A 14,636-nucleotide genomic window follows, 5' to 3' on the forward strand; every position below is an offset into this window, starting at 1 on the left:
TGGGTTGCAGATGTGGCTCAGATCCTGCATTGCTGTGGCCGTGGTGTAGACAGGTAGCTGCAGCTCCGATGTGACCCTAGCCTGGGAACCTCCATATGCTGCAGGTGTGGCCCTAGAAAAAAAAAAGAAAGAAAGAAAGAAAAAAATCAGGCACTTGCACTGGCCACCGGATGAGGGGGGAATCTGTTGTCCTTGGAACAAACAAACCAGAATGCAAGGGTTACTGTGTTAAGAATTAGTAGAAGTATCGATCTTACTACTTTCAGAGATGTTAACAAGACAACTATAATGGAGGGTGAGCCGCAGGAGGACCAGAGCTGTGTTTTTACTTTTTTTATTGTTTTCGTCTTGCCCAGAGTGCCCAGGGTGTCCCACAGACACTAGGGGAGCCCAGGATATCAGGCACAGCCAGAGAATTTGCAGCCCATGAGAGACTTGGCGAGGTTCCTTCTGATCCAATAAATATAGGCTGTAAATTTAAATAGCTTTCAAAATATTTGAAAAAGAATCCTTGGGTGAGATATTCATTATAGGCTGGCACATGAAACCAAGACATTGTAGAGTATAGAGTATCGTCTAAAACCAGCTCTATAGAGTTCTGTCCCGGCTCAGTGGGTTAGAGATCCAGCATTGTTACTGCTGTGGCTCTGGTTCCAGCTGTGGAGCAGGTTCGATCCCTAGTCCAGAAATAACAATCTCGTCAATCAGTTCCACCCTGTGGGGGTCTTCCCACACCGCTAAGTGGTCCTCTAACACTCGCAGGGTGTCCAGCAGTCCAGCTCAATTCTGACTCTGTTTACCCGGAGGGTAAACATCAGAGCTCACAGGCAAAAGGCTCTTCTCTCTCCTTGACCCCCACTTCAGATGCCAATCGCAAGTCCAAGTTGTCCCCCAGGCTTCCGACCTATGGGTCATAGATGGAAGGTTCTGAGGACCCCTTTGTAGGTTGATTCGTTGACTAGAGCAGTCACAGAACACAGAAGCATCTTATTTACTCCATCCCTGGTTTCGCATAAAGGATGTAACTCAGGAACAGCCAGATGGAAGAGCTGTGTAGAGCAGGATGTGGGGGAAGGGCACGGGGCTCTTTCTGAGCTGAACTCGCTCCCCCATCTCCTGTGTTCACTCACCCGGACCCTCTGAGAGCTCTGCCCTTTGGGGTTTGGGGGGGAGGCTTCCTTAGGTAGGCAGATTGATGAAATCACTAGCCATTAGTGATGGACTCAGCCTGCAGCCCCTTTCTCCTCCCTGGAGGTCAGGGGCTTAGGACTGAAAGTTCCAACTCTCTAATCACAGCGTTGGGTCCCCTGGGAACCTGCCCCTGTCTTTAGGTATTTTCCCAAAGTCCCCTCAGTATCATAACAAAAGATGCCTTCGTGCTCTCTTCACTTAGGAAATTCCGAGGGTTTTAGGAGCTTTGTGACCAAACATCAAGATCCAATATCTATTTATTACAAATCATAGAATCACAAGGACCGTTCCGGTTACTGGTTTAAATTAGAGGGTGGTAAAAAGGGCAGGGGGCTATCGGGGGTCCTGTTAGACAGTGCCCCCCACCCACCCTGGAGTCTCCTGGGTCCACAGATTCCTCAGGAGCAGCCAGAGGTCCTCAGCTTTCTATCCTACCTCCTGATGTTTCTCATGCCAGTTTTTCAAAAAAACACCTGGGTACAGACCCTCCCCTGGAGGGCAGGTGGCTTGTTGCACCCTGTGCCTTTAGAGTCGACAGCCAAACAGCATCACTTTTCAGAACTGGAACGCCCCAAGCCCGGCAGAGCTCTCTCATGTCGTAATGCATCTGTGAACAGGCCATGTCTCTGTCCTCCAAGTGTTAGTGGCATATATGGTAATTTCATAAAACCTCCTGGCACGGCCCTCCTGCCCCAATACAACTGCCCTGTATTCATTTGCCCATTGATTCCTTCCTTCCTTTATTTATTCACTCATTCGCTCCGGCCCCTGCAGCTCAATGGACCATAGAATCGCTGCCTGCTCCTAGGCAGGCACATTGACCATTGACCATTGTGTGAATGGCTTCTCCGTGCCAGGCACACGGCCCTGTTCTTTGGCATTTACAAGCACTTGCAATGAATTGACAGATGCTCTCCACGGAGCGTTTCAGGTGGCCCCCCAGCAGCCCTGTGAAGGGAACAGAGGAAGTGCTTCTCTAGCCACTTTCCAGATAAAGACAGAGGCTGGGAGGCAGCGCCTCATCTGAGACCACGTGGCTCCTGGGTCACTGAGCTGAACCTTCACCTTCACCTGACCGTCTACCACCTGGTACCCGGGCCATCCACGCAAGGTCGTGACATTAAACCGAGCCTTGCACCAGTTCAGAATCCATTCACTCCAAGATTCTTTAATTCTACAATCAGCCTATCATTTTAGGGCATGTAGGGTATTTTATCCAGTGCTACAAAAATATCGTCTGGTTTTAAAAAGCCATTTCCATCTTAGACGTCTGTACCTCCAACCTATTATAAAACCAAGTATTAGAAATGACATGTTAGAAAGGTAGTTTCAGGTGGTATGGACAGGGAAATTCATTTCCATCAAACCTGCTTAGATGAAGCTCTGCCGAGGATCAGCCTTTATTGGTACCAGGATTTAAAGTTTATGAAAGAAATGAGAATTGCTGGTGATAATTTTCTGAGTCTGTGCTCTGTCCTGGGAAAGCTCTGCTTGCTTTCCTACTCCTCTTTTAACCTCGTCCTTGCCCTAAACCATCCTACAGAGCACCTGCCAGCCTATCCACAACACGGCTCTGAATTTAATTCTCAGCAATTTCCAGGCCTGATTTTTTTTTTTCCCCTGTCCATCCCAGCTTTCTCTTCGTGGTCTTTCCTCTGCCTGAGATCCTTTCTCTTTCCTTCTGATTTCTTCTTGTAGGAGCCTTCTCTCTCCCCATCATCTCCCTTCCCCCCTCACTTCTTTCATCTCTTATCCCCCTCTCTTTTTGAAGATTCATCATTATTGGGGAGGAAGAGATTGCGCTCCATTCTTCTGACCAGTGTGAAGAATTAAGTTGGCACGAGTCAGATTAACAGGAGAAAAACCAAGCAAAAGCTTAAGAACAGATACAGGTGGGAGGGACTGAGCAAGTGACTCCGCAAAGTGGCCAAAACACTTACCTTCAATTCCATCTTCAGCTAAAGACACCAGAGAATGTTGAGGGTAGAGCTTTGGGACTCAAAAGGGGAGGAAGGCAGTTGACCTGGAGATAGAACAGCAAAGTTTCGTAAATATATTTTTGCTGGGCTGGCAGAGACAAGGGGACAGGACGTGGGGTCCACTCTCTAGGCCCTGCTGAGTTTCACCCCTCCCACCTGGCCCATCTTCTTTGCAGCCGTCTCTGGTGGTGGCTCTCTTCCAGGAACAGGCCCTCTGTCTAAATTCTTTTAGGCAGTTAAGGGGAAGGTCCAAGCCCCGAGTTTTTCGGGCCGTCATTGTTCTTCAGCTCAAAATAATTCGCCTGCCGGAGAGACAGTTGGGAATGGCACTTTTTGCTCCCCGACACGATGGTATTTTTCAGAGGCTCGACTCTAAACCAGTTTTTCATTTCTCCTCGTTTCGAATATGATTACAAAGCCATAAGGCCTGCATAGAGTTTCATAGCCCGCGTGAAAGACGATAGGATATTTCATAGTTTACAGATTAAAATGACCTAGTTTTATCTCCGTGGAATCCGTATCTTGCTTATAGACCTGCGATCCAAGGAGAACTAGGAAATCTGCATGAGGCATTTGGTTGCTGCATTTTCAGTCTGGGCACCTGATTTATCTGGCAGGTTGAGTGGGACGCAGCAGGTAGGCAGCGTCCGAGGGACTCAGCAGGTGATGAGGAGATTTTATGCCTATGCTGTGAAGGCCGCAGTGACTTCCGCTTCCTTCTCTTAAAACGTCTCATCACTTCTTGATGAGGGACGTTGAGAGACTCCCCCAACCCCAGTACAACGAGTTCAAACCTAAAATGGGAGGGATGCCCAGGCTGGGGACTTGCGGGAGGACGAGGAAGGGAGCATGTTTGCACACCTCGGATCTTCAGGTCCCCAGTCACCCTCCGCCCCCCATGGTCCGCGGTGACCCGGGTTGGCAGCAGGGTGCAGGGGGCGGGTGCCAGTAACGGCCTGTCTTTCTCTGCAGTGCGGCACCGTGGACCAGGGCCTGTACGTGAACCTGACGGAGAGGAACCTGCAGGATGCTCAGAAGTTCATTCTGATGCATGAGGTGGTGCAGCCGGTGACCGCCGTGCCCTCCTTCATGGAGGACAACAGCCGCTTCTCCCACGTGGCTGTCGACGTGGTGCAGGGCCGCGATGCGCTCGTCCACATCATCTATTTGGCCACAGGTAGGCGCTCGCCCCGCCTCCCGGGAGCTTTCTGCCATCGTCCGATTTGTTTTAAATTCTGAACATGTGAGAGCATGTGGGCTTTGTCTTCCTCTTTCTGACTTACGTCACTTAGGATGAGAGCCTCTAGTTGCATCCGGGTTGCTGCAAAGGGCACTCTTTGATTCTTCTCTAGGCTGAGTAGGATTCCGTGGTTTATATGTACCACATCTTCTGTATCCATTCCTTTGTGGGTGGACATTTCAGTTGTTTCCATGTCTCGGCTATTGTGAAGAGTGCTGCAATGAACGTAGGGGTGCATGTATCTTTTTGGGTTTTTTTATAGTTTCCAAATCTTTATTTTCATCTATTTTTTTAATTATTTCCCCAATATGATTTTTTTTCTACTGTACAGCATGGTGACCCAGTTACACACACATGCATCCCTTCTTTTTTCTCCCGTTATCCTGCTCCGTCGCAAGTGAGTAGACATGGTTCTCAGTGCTGCACAGCAGGATCTCATTGCTAATCCATTCCAAAAGCAATAGTTTGCCTCTGTTAACCCCAAGCTCCCAATTAATCCCACTCCCTCCCCCTCCCCCTTGGCAACCACAAGTCTTTTCTCCAAGTCCATGATTTTCTTTTCTGTGGAACGTGTGTCGTTTTGAATTATAGTTTTGTCCAGATACATGCCCAGGAGTGGGGTCGTAGGACCATATGGTAGTTCTCTGAATATATATATATATACGTATGACTGGGTCACTTTGCTGTACAGCAGAAACTGGCACAACATTGTCTATTGACTATACTTTAATTAAAAAATAAATAGTATAAAATAGGTAAAAGAAAAAAAATGAATTCTAAACATGCGATCTCAGTGTCAAGTTTTGGCCTGTCTCCTCTCCCCCCAGCAGCAGAGCCCACAATGCTCCCTTTCCGTCGTCTTCCTCTGGAAGTAATTACATCATCTTCTTTCACTGCATTAGTCATAATTTTAATGGAAAAGCAGTGCCTGATTTTTTTAAACTATTATTTCATAACTACTCGTAAAATAAGTCTCTTCTTGGCAAGATCCTTTTAATTAGGATAACTCAAGACAGTGAAATTTGTTAGAGGGCATTGCTGAATGAAATATTATCCTGGGTTGTGATATGATTTGTGATTGGTCTAAATAAACCGTGCTCACAGCAGTATTTTCCTGTGGGAGGATGGTATATAGAAGCATTCCAGAGAACGTGTTTGAGGGCATAAATAACAAAACATTTTACAGAAAACACAAGTAACACTACTTATCAAGTTATCAGGGACAGTTGGACCTGTTTGGTTTCCATAGTAACTCACCTGTTGAAGGCAGGTCCCATCTCTTCTTCGTTACCTGGACAGTGCCCGGTGCCCAAGGCCAGCTTCATGGCAGGGTCTTAGTTTTGCAGCCTGGCCTTGCTTTTTCTTGCTTCCAGGTGCTCCTACATAAGCTCCCTCCCCACCTTCTCTGTCCTGTGTGTTTTGTGTAACTGGCCCTTTTTCATGGGACACAGTTTCCACTCTTGGTGTTAATAGTATCTTTTATCCGTCAGTTGGTTCATTTTATTCATGAAGTTACTAAGATTTACGGAGTTTCTGCTCTATTGTGGATCATCTGAATGTGGATGAGTGAGATGGTGAACAGACTGGCAGTGTCTTGATCTGAGGGAGCTTACGTTCAGGCCTGGATGGCAGATAGTGAACCAACCACTAAGGACCTCATGAGAGGGGAGGACCAGCCTTTGCAGTGGGTGCGAAGAGAGCAAAGTGGTAGGAGATCCAGGAGGCTCTGGGCTTGGCCAGTGAGGGTTGGCCTCTCCCATGCAATGATGGTTAAGCCAAGAGCTGACCCAGGAGGCAGACATGGCCCTGAAGGAGGAGGAACACAGCCAAGGTGCAAGATGCAGGAGGGGTCACCTGTGGGTGGTGCTGCTGTGTGGTCAGGTCAGGTAAGGACAGAGATGTCACCACTGGGTCCCCAAAGGAGGCCACTGGGCCTCTAAAGGTTGGTCTGGGACGGGCAGGGAGGGAGCATGGAGGAGGTTAGCTGGGAAGGCTTCCAGGACCCCTTCAGAGAAGGCCTGCTGAAGATTGATGTGGTAGCCTGAGGGGATGGGTGGTCAGGTCTGTTTCTTTTAAGAGCAGACGAGGAACTGCCATCACAGCATCTGTTTTGCTCACTCGAGTCCAAGAAAGAACCATGACCCTTTTTCTGCAATTTTTATCCTATTACCCCCAGGAGGTGCCTGGCATGGGGTAGACTGAGGAATGAATGAAACAGACCAAAAAGTTTCCTAGGTTCTTTTCATACATGTTCTGGTTGATGCCACAGAGCACAGAGTCCTCTTGGAATTCTGGGAGGCTGTTGAGTTTCTCATCAGTACTTGGAGAAGGATGGTGATGGGTCCTGAGCAGGCCCTGGTGGGTCTGCACAGCGCATCCTGTGGCCTCAACCTAAGAAGTCTGACCTGGACCCCAGCCAAGGCCATGGAAAGGTCACGTTTGTTTCCGCTGTGTTTGTAATGATTCCTAGTGGACTTCTGATGATTTCTAATGACGCTGCCCTTCTAAGGAGTATCTTGTGATAACAAAATACCACCGACTGGGAGCCTCAAACAACAGACGTGGATTCCTCACAGTTCTGGAGGTTGCACGTCCAAGGTCAAAGTGCAATCCAATTTGTTTCCTGGTGAGGAAGGGCTCTCTTCCCGATTTGTAGACGGCTGCCTTCTTGCTGCATCCTCACATGTGGAAATAGTGGTTATCTCTCTCCTGTCTCTTCTTATAAGGGCACCAGTCCCATCCTGGGGCTCCACCCTCCTGACCTAATCCCCTCCCAAAGGCCCCGCCTCCAAAAAGCATTGCCCTGAGGATTAAGGCTTTAACATGAATTTGGGGAGGGTAGTCCCATTCAGTCCATAGCAATGGGCAACTTGTTCTACCATTGTTTCAAACATGCCCCCTGGAATAACATAATGGAGGAATTTATTGCAAGCAATGTGTCTGAGCAGAATCTAAATCAAATTAGAACAGATCCACTTAGATAAATTACAGATCCAAAATGAAATTATAGTCAACATCTGTGGCTTTTGAAACAGTACAGCCTTCTAGAAACTTGCTTGCCCAAGTCAGTTTTGAATGATCTCAGGGTTGGGCTGCTCCCTGCGCTCTCCCACCCCAGCCTTTTCCTCTCCCACAACATCGAAGCTAGGGGATTAGCCCAGGCTGTAGTAGCCATGGTGCTCCCAGATCTTGCCTCCAGGTTTGCAGTTCTGATGCTGATAATGATGGACCACAAGCCATTCAGCAAATATGTCCCATAGAGATTCACTTTTTTTTGTTCTACAGACCTGATTTTTCTGCTTTTTAAAAAAATTATTATTATTATTATTAATGATTATTATTTTGGTTTTTAGGGCCACACCTGTGGCATATGGAGTTTCCCAGGCTAGGAGTCAAATCAGAGCTGCAGCTGCTGGCCACAGCCATAGCTACAGCAACGTGGGATCTGAGCTGCATCTGCAGCCACCACTGCAGCTCACGGCAATGCCAGATCCTCAACCCACTGAGCCAGGCCAGGGATCAAACCCGGGTCCTCATGGATGCCAGTCAGATTCCCTAACCACTGAGCAACGACGGGAACGCCTAAATTATTATTTTTTTTAATTTTTGCTTTTTAGGGCCGCCAATGCGGTGTATGGAAGTTCCTAGGCTAGGGATCGAATCAGAGCTGCAGTGGCCAGCCACAGCCACAGCATCGTGGGATCGGAGCCACGTCTGCAACCTACACCACAGCTCAGGGCAATGCCAGATCCTTAACCCACTGAGCGAGGCCAGGGATCAAACCCACATCCTCATGGATACTAGTCGAATTAGTTTCCACTGCCCCACAATGGGAATTCCTGCTTTTGTTTTAATCCACTGCCTATTTACAAATTCAGTCATGGCATAGCAAGATGTTATTAACTCCAGTCACAGGTTGAGACAATGGAAGAAGAGGCCTTACATCGAACTGCTCTTCTGTAGTCCCATGCCTCCCTCCTCGAGTTGTTGTTAAACTCAAGAGGAGGGGTGGGGGTTGCAGTGGGTGAAGGCCCCTTCCAGCAGGGAGACAATCATGGATGCTGGAGCCCCACAGAGAGCCTTTCTCCCGACCAGATGCTAGGACTCAGGGCAGACATGCAAAGAGTTCCCGTAGCATCTGGATACAGAGGTGGTATTTAGGTTTGTTTAGACTAGCTTGATGATTCTAACTTGAGGAACTCTCTAATTATAGATTTCCTGTCCCAACCAAGTTCTGGAAATCCCCATTTATCTCGTTTTTTTGTTTTTTTTTTTTTTAATTCATTACTCAATGAATTTATTACATTTGTGGTTGATGCATATAGTTTGAAGGAGATTTCTTTTTTTGCAAGGTTTAATTCAGAATAAAATTTAACTTTTCAGGATGTAATTTTTAATGATCCAGCCAATAGCTTTCTTCTTTATTTCCAAGGTATTGAAATGTAAAAATGGAATGTTAGAATATCCCCAAAGGCCAGTCTGTTTCAGCTACACTTGCTAAGAGCCAAACAACTCCTGACAAGTAGGATGGCAAGAATTACAGAATTTTACATTTAAAATTCTAAAGCCTGATATTTATATAGCTTGTTGTTGCTGTTGTTGGCCGTGCCCAAGGTATGTGGAAGTTCTCAGGCCAGGGATTGAACCCACACCACAGCAGTGACCCAAGCCACCAGAGTGGTAATGCCAGATCCTTAACTTGCTGTGCCACCAAGGAACTCCTCTATGGCCTTTTATTAATATATTGCCCCAGTAGGGTTTCATCAAGGCAAACCATAGGTGCATTTGATAATAAAGCTGACATTGAGCAAACATGGGTGGGTCCTTACAGTTCAGCTGAGCAAGCTGTAGCTCCCCTTGGAATTATTAAGCACTCATATGATAGAGCTGGAGTGTACCATTTACAACCAGTGAATGTGAAGCTGGAATACTTCCTAACTTGCTAATAAAATCACTCTCATATCTTGGGTTTGGGAATCAGGTTTGGTGATAATGATGCCAGAAAGATGCTACCGGAATCCGGGTTCTTGTTCATGCAGTTGACAAATGAATTCTGCAAACATACAGGCAGCAAGCAAGCAAAGTCTTTATTAGAGGAAAGCAAATAGCTCCCAGGGCTGCTGGGAGGGGGGAGAAGAGCCCCCTGCTCTCTATTGTTTTACAGGGGTTTTTATCCGTTAAAGATGGGGGGTACCAACCTGGGGTCCAGAAAGATGCGGTTTTCTCCCATTGGCCTTGTTCAATTACCTGTATCAGTCCTTGTCCAATAGGAGTTTTAGGGGTGGAAATGCCCTATAAGTTTCATGATTCTTTGTCCTTCTCTTCCCTTAGACTCAGTCACCCTTCCTCTCATTCCTTTTTTATCCGTTGAGGAGTGGGTTAGACATTAAAGTCCATATGAGGGTAGGTGCACTTCCTATAATAAAACAAGGCCCGTGGGGCAGTTACTCTCTGGAGCCCTTACACCACAAATGTTAATCAGCAACCATATCAAAGAAGGCGTCGGAGCCCATGCTTCTCCTCTGACCACCTGCGTTCGTCTTCTGCCCCAATAACTTATTTTCTCTCCTCTGGAGTTGGCTTGAATAAACACACACTGGAGAAAACCTGTCAGTGATCATTTGAAAGTTGGTTAATTTATTTGTCCGTATTATTAAAAATCAAAGTAAAAGAGACCTCTGTTAATAGTCCCGTGCACGGTGCTTCTTGCGGCTTGAATGGCATTTCCCCACTGCCACCACCCGCTGTTTCTGGACACCTTCTGAGTCTGTTTTCCTGTCGCTTCCATCTCTCTCTTGTTGGAAATCCAGCCAGCATTAGCACATCATCCCAGCCATAACTGCGCTGATTCTCTATAAGTTATTTCTTCGAAGGTCTTCTCGGAACAGAGGCAAGCATGGCAGTGGTACCTCCTCTAGGCTACTGATGCCTGGCGTCCTGTTAGTGATGGAGTCTTATATGCCAATGGCTGCACGGTTCCTCTGGACAAAGATCAAGTCAGCATCGCGTGGAGCATGCATCTCTCCGGGAATCTTCCTTCCTCTGCAGAACCCCGTTCCTCTAGCACGTCTCCCCTCTGCTCCTCCTTTGCCAGCTCCCAGTATTCTGCCTGCCCCTCGCGTGTGGCTGTCGCTCTGCTCTGCCCTTCACTATGGTTGTTCTCATTCTGTGTCGCCGCCATGGACATGTCATCTGGCTTCGGGGTTTCTCCTCTCCTTTCTGAATGAAATATATTCCTTTATTTTCCCTTGGCCTCATTTCCAGGGTGTCTTCAAATCTGCTCCTTCTCCCATATTTTCTCTCGCATTCTGTCGTTTTGGACCCTCTGCCACCTCTGCTGACCATGCATTTTTATTTTTGCATAATATTTGTTCCCTTAATTCAAACCTGTATATTTCTGGAGTACATTTTTTCTTTCATTTTTTTTAAAGTTTTATTGAAGTGTAGTTGGTTTATAAGGTTTTGATCCTGTCTGCTGGACAGCAAAGTGACTCATCATACATGTACACACATCCGTTCTTGTTCAGATTCTTTTCCCATATAGATCATCACAGAATATCGGGTAGAGTTCCCTGTGCTCTATAGCAGGTCCCCATTGGCCAGTCATTCCACAGACCTCAGTGTTGGGGTGCTATCTTAGCCCACCATTGGTTCAACCAGAGCCGTGGGTGACTCACCTGGAAAGCATGCTGGAGGGCAGGCAGGTTCCTGAGTCCATCTTCATGAGATTCTGATTCAGCACAGAGAGGGGTCGCTTCTAACAGTCTCCCAGCTCAACTCAGTGCTGGCATTTCTGGACCAGATTCAAGGAGCACTGTTCTGGAGGAAATACCGATTTTTTTTTTTTTTATCTTAGAATCACTTCTCTATAGTGAATGTACCTTGCCCCCCTCTGTGGTTGGGCCCTGACATCATTGTGATTGATTTCTAATTGTTTGCAATGCAGATCTAAAATCTCTTATCCAACAGGAGCACAGCAGACATGATTGCAGCTCATCTCAATTCTTGCTGGTGTGATTTGCTAACTAGTTAGCAAGACAGACATGACTTGATTAGAAAGAAAACGTTTTAAGGCAAAGTCAGTTAATAGCGTGATTAAAATATATGAGACAAAAAAAAGAGTCAGAAATCATACGTAATAGAACTTGTGTTGGTCTGGAAAGGGACAGCAAAAGGACCAGAAATGATTTCCCTGAAATAAAGAAAGAATTGAATCTACACATTTCAAAGCACACCGTGTTTGAACAATATTGACTTAGAATAAATGAACACTAGCTGTAGTCAGGTTACACTGTTAAATTACAAAAGTAAAGAATCATCTAGGCACTCAGGAGAAAAAATACGTGCAAATGGAGAAAAAAAGTTAGAGAGTCCTAGAGTACTCTTTCTGCATAAACCTAAGAGAGGTGGTCTAAAGTAATCTGAACAAAAGAAAATATGAATCAAGAATATATAATACTCAGCCAGGAATAAAGAGAATAGGCAGACATTCCCCAGATTGAAAATCTCAGGCAACTGAATAGATACCAGGGGTGTCTTTTACAAGCACAGAATAAGGCTAATTACTGGCTAGATTCAGCCAAACATATGAAAGAGGAGTTTTGAGAAAGAGGAAAACAAACACAACGAAATGATGGAATATTCAATACCAGATTTCAAGTAAAACAATATAGACAAAAATTGGAGAAAAGTTGAATGTGACCCAAGAGTTACATTCTAGGCTAATCTTTCTTTCAAAAATCGAGGTACGTGGGGAATTTAGGGATGCAGCATCTGTTATTTCTTACTTGTAAAGCAGAAAACCTTGATGTGTAGTCGAAAAGAGAACCAGGTCAGAACTCTCAGGAGAGAAGGCATGGGAAAAAGATGGGTGGTGACTGAGGATCCATTTTAATTTCTGATGAAGAAAATTTCAAGTGTCTCCTGGAATATGAAGGGCCCTGAGAGTTGGTGGAGACCAGTGTGTGCGGAAACCTTAGAGAAGGTCCATGGATCGGACCTGCCTTAGCTGCCTCCTCAGATTTTCTTGGCCTTCCTTTCTCCTGGGATTGGCTCCCCCTGAGCTGCCTCCCGTGCTGATAGGTTTCTGGGCAGAACCGTGATGTTCTTCCCACTGATGCTGACCAGCTGGTGGCCAGGCCCTCCGGCCACTTCTGGACGTGGGTGAGACATCACACCACTGGCCTGGGATGTAGCTTCTCAAACAGATGCTACAGGGTCTGGGAGCTACACCTCGGAAGTGCGGAGGGATTAACTCCCTACGGGGTGCACCTCAGCCAGCAAGAGGCGGGACATGGGAAGGAACCAGCTCATAAGTTTCCTTCTCTTTTTTCCCTCCAGTGGGCTATTCAGGAACCCAGTGGGTTTTGCACATAGCCAAGCAGGTGTCCCTTTGTGGCTCAGCATCCAGGAATGACCCGTGGTGACCTCTCATGTGGCATTACCCGCTCCCTTTCCTGCTCCGCTGCTTCCCTCACTTACACATTCTCGGGATTGTATCCCACGAAATGCATCAGCTCTTAACCCTGCTTCAGGCTCTGCTTTCTAGGCAGTCACACCAAGGAATAAGTTGCCCAACCCTGCAGCTTGCATGGCTACAAACAAAGGCAGGGATAGATGACATATGCGCTACAGGCTTTGTTAAGAAACTCAGATTTTAATCCAGTAATACTAACAATAATAATATCATTGAAAAGTTTGTAAAGAAAGGGAGTAACATGAAACAATAAATGTTTTCAAAGATTATTGTCCATAGTTCTTGGAGAATGAATTGGAGAGGAGCAACCAGGGTAGACAGGGTAAAATTGGGGGTAAAATTTCTATTTTGCAACTTCAGTATCATTTTGCTGCAAGATTCATGGATTAATGTAAAAATAAATAGGCACTGCAGTGATGTGTCATTTATTGTAATTGCGTAAGGAAGGCTAGTCTGGTCAAAGCTGTTACAGTCACAAACACGGTCCAGGGGAGGATGGGGGTGGAGGGCTTGGCTGTCAGTCAGGTGGTGGTGATGACGAAGGCAGCACTCTCAGCTGGACTGTGTTGCTCCAAGGAGGCAAAAATTAGTTCGTTGTGGCTCATTGGGCTAAGAAGCTGACATGGTGTCTGTGAGGGTGCAGGTTCAAGCCCTGGCCACGCTCAGTGGGTTAAAGATCCGGCATGGCTGAAAGCGTAGGTTGCAGATGTGGCTTAGATCCGCTTCCATATGCATCAGGTGTGGCCCTAAAAAAAAAATGTCTTGAGAGACCAAAAAAAAAAAAATCTTATTTTTAGGTACAAAGCCCAAATATACATGTACTGCTTAAACAAATATGCTGTCTTTCGTATTAAACTTTCATGGGTGTGAGGACAAGTACAGAAAAAAATGTGAATGTCTCCTTGCCAGAGTGATAATTTTTAAAAGTTTGAGAAATACTGCTGTTGGTTATTTTCATGGAGAGAAACGGATAGATTCAGTATAGATTGTTCTGGGAGGTATAAAGGGGAGAGAATTGGGTAACGTCAAGACCTCACTTGCTTTTTTATTTTATTTTTTACTTTTTATTATTATTATTATTATTATTATTATTATTATTCTTTGGCTTGGGCCATTCAGTGGTTGCTGACAACGTTTTCCGAGAAGGGAGAACCTGCAGTTTTCATGTCAAAGTCCATGCAGAGGATTCAGTCTGTCCATACACAGTGGACAGACTCCCTGTCCTCAAGAAGTTTATCTTTTAGAACGAGAAACAAACAATAAAATAGTTACCTTAAATGTTAGATGGAGAAAAACAAATAAAGCCTAAGAAGGAACATGGGGTAGGAAAGATTTCAGTGTTAAGAAGGACCTTCTAAGGGCAGCACACGAGATCCACTGCGTATAATGATTTTCAAGAGGTGGGAGGGACAGACTGGGGGGGGGTCACTTTCTGGGACTTCAGTTGGAGGGACTATGTGACCTTCACTATTTTCACCAGAGATTAGACCCCGAATCTGTTTTTTTGGTTTGTTTTTGTTTTTGTCTTTTATCTTTTTAGGGCCGTGCCTGAGTCATATGGAGGTTCCCAGGCTAAGGGTCCAATTGGAGCTACAGCTGCTGGCCTACACCACAGCCACAGCAACACCAGATCCGAGCCACGTCTGCCATCTACACCACAGATCACGGCAATGCTGGATCCTTGACCTGCTGAGTGAAGCCAGGGATCGAACCCGCAACCTCATGGTTTGTAGTCGGATTCGTTTCCACT

General features: G+C 46.2%; 1 protein-coding gene across 1 annotated transcript in view; it reads left to right on the top strand.

Annotated features, from left to right (window-relative positions):
- Positions 1-14,636, top strand: part of SEMA5A (semaphorin 5A) — a 539,522-nt gene that overhangs the window by 384,457 nt on the left and 140,429 nt on the right. Inside the window, 1 exon segment of the mRNA XM_021076851.1 lies at positions 4,143-4,347. Within this exon segment, the coding sequence (XP_020932510.1) occupies positions 4,143-4,347 (205 nt within the window).

This window comes from Sus scrofa, chromosome 16, assembly GCF_000003025.6.
Source record: "Sus scrofa isolate TJ Tabasco breed Duroc chromosome 16, Sscrofa11.1, whole genome shotgun sequence".
Taxonomy (NCBI): Eukaryota; Metazoa; Chordata; class Mammalia; order Artiodactyla; family Suidae; genus Sus; species Sus scrofa.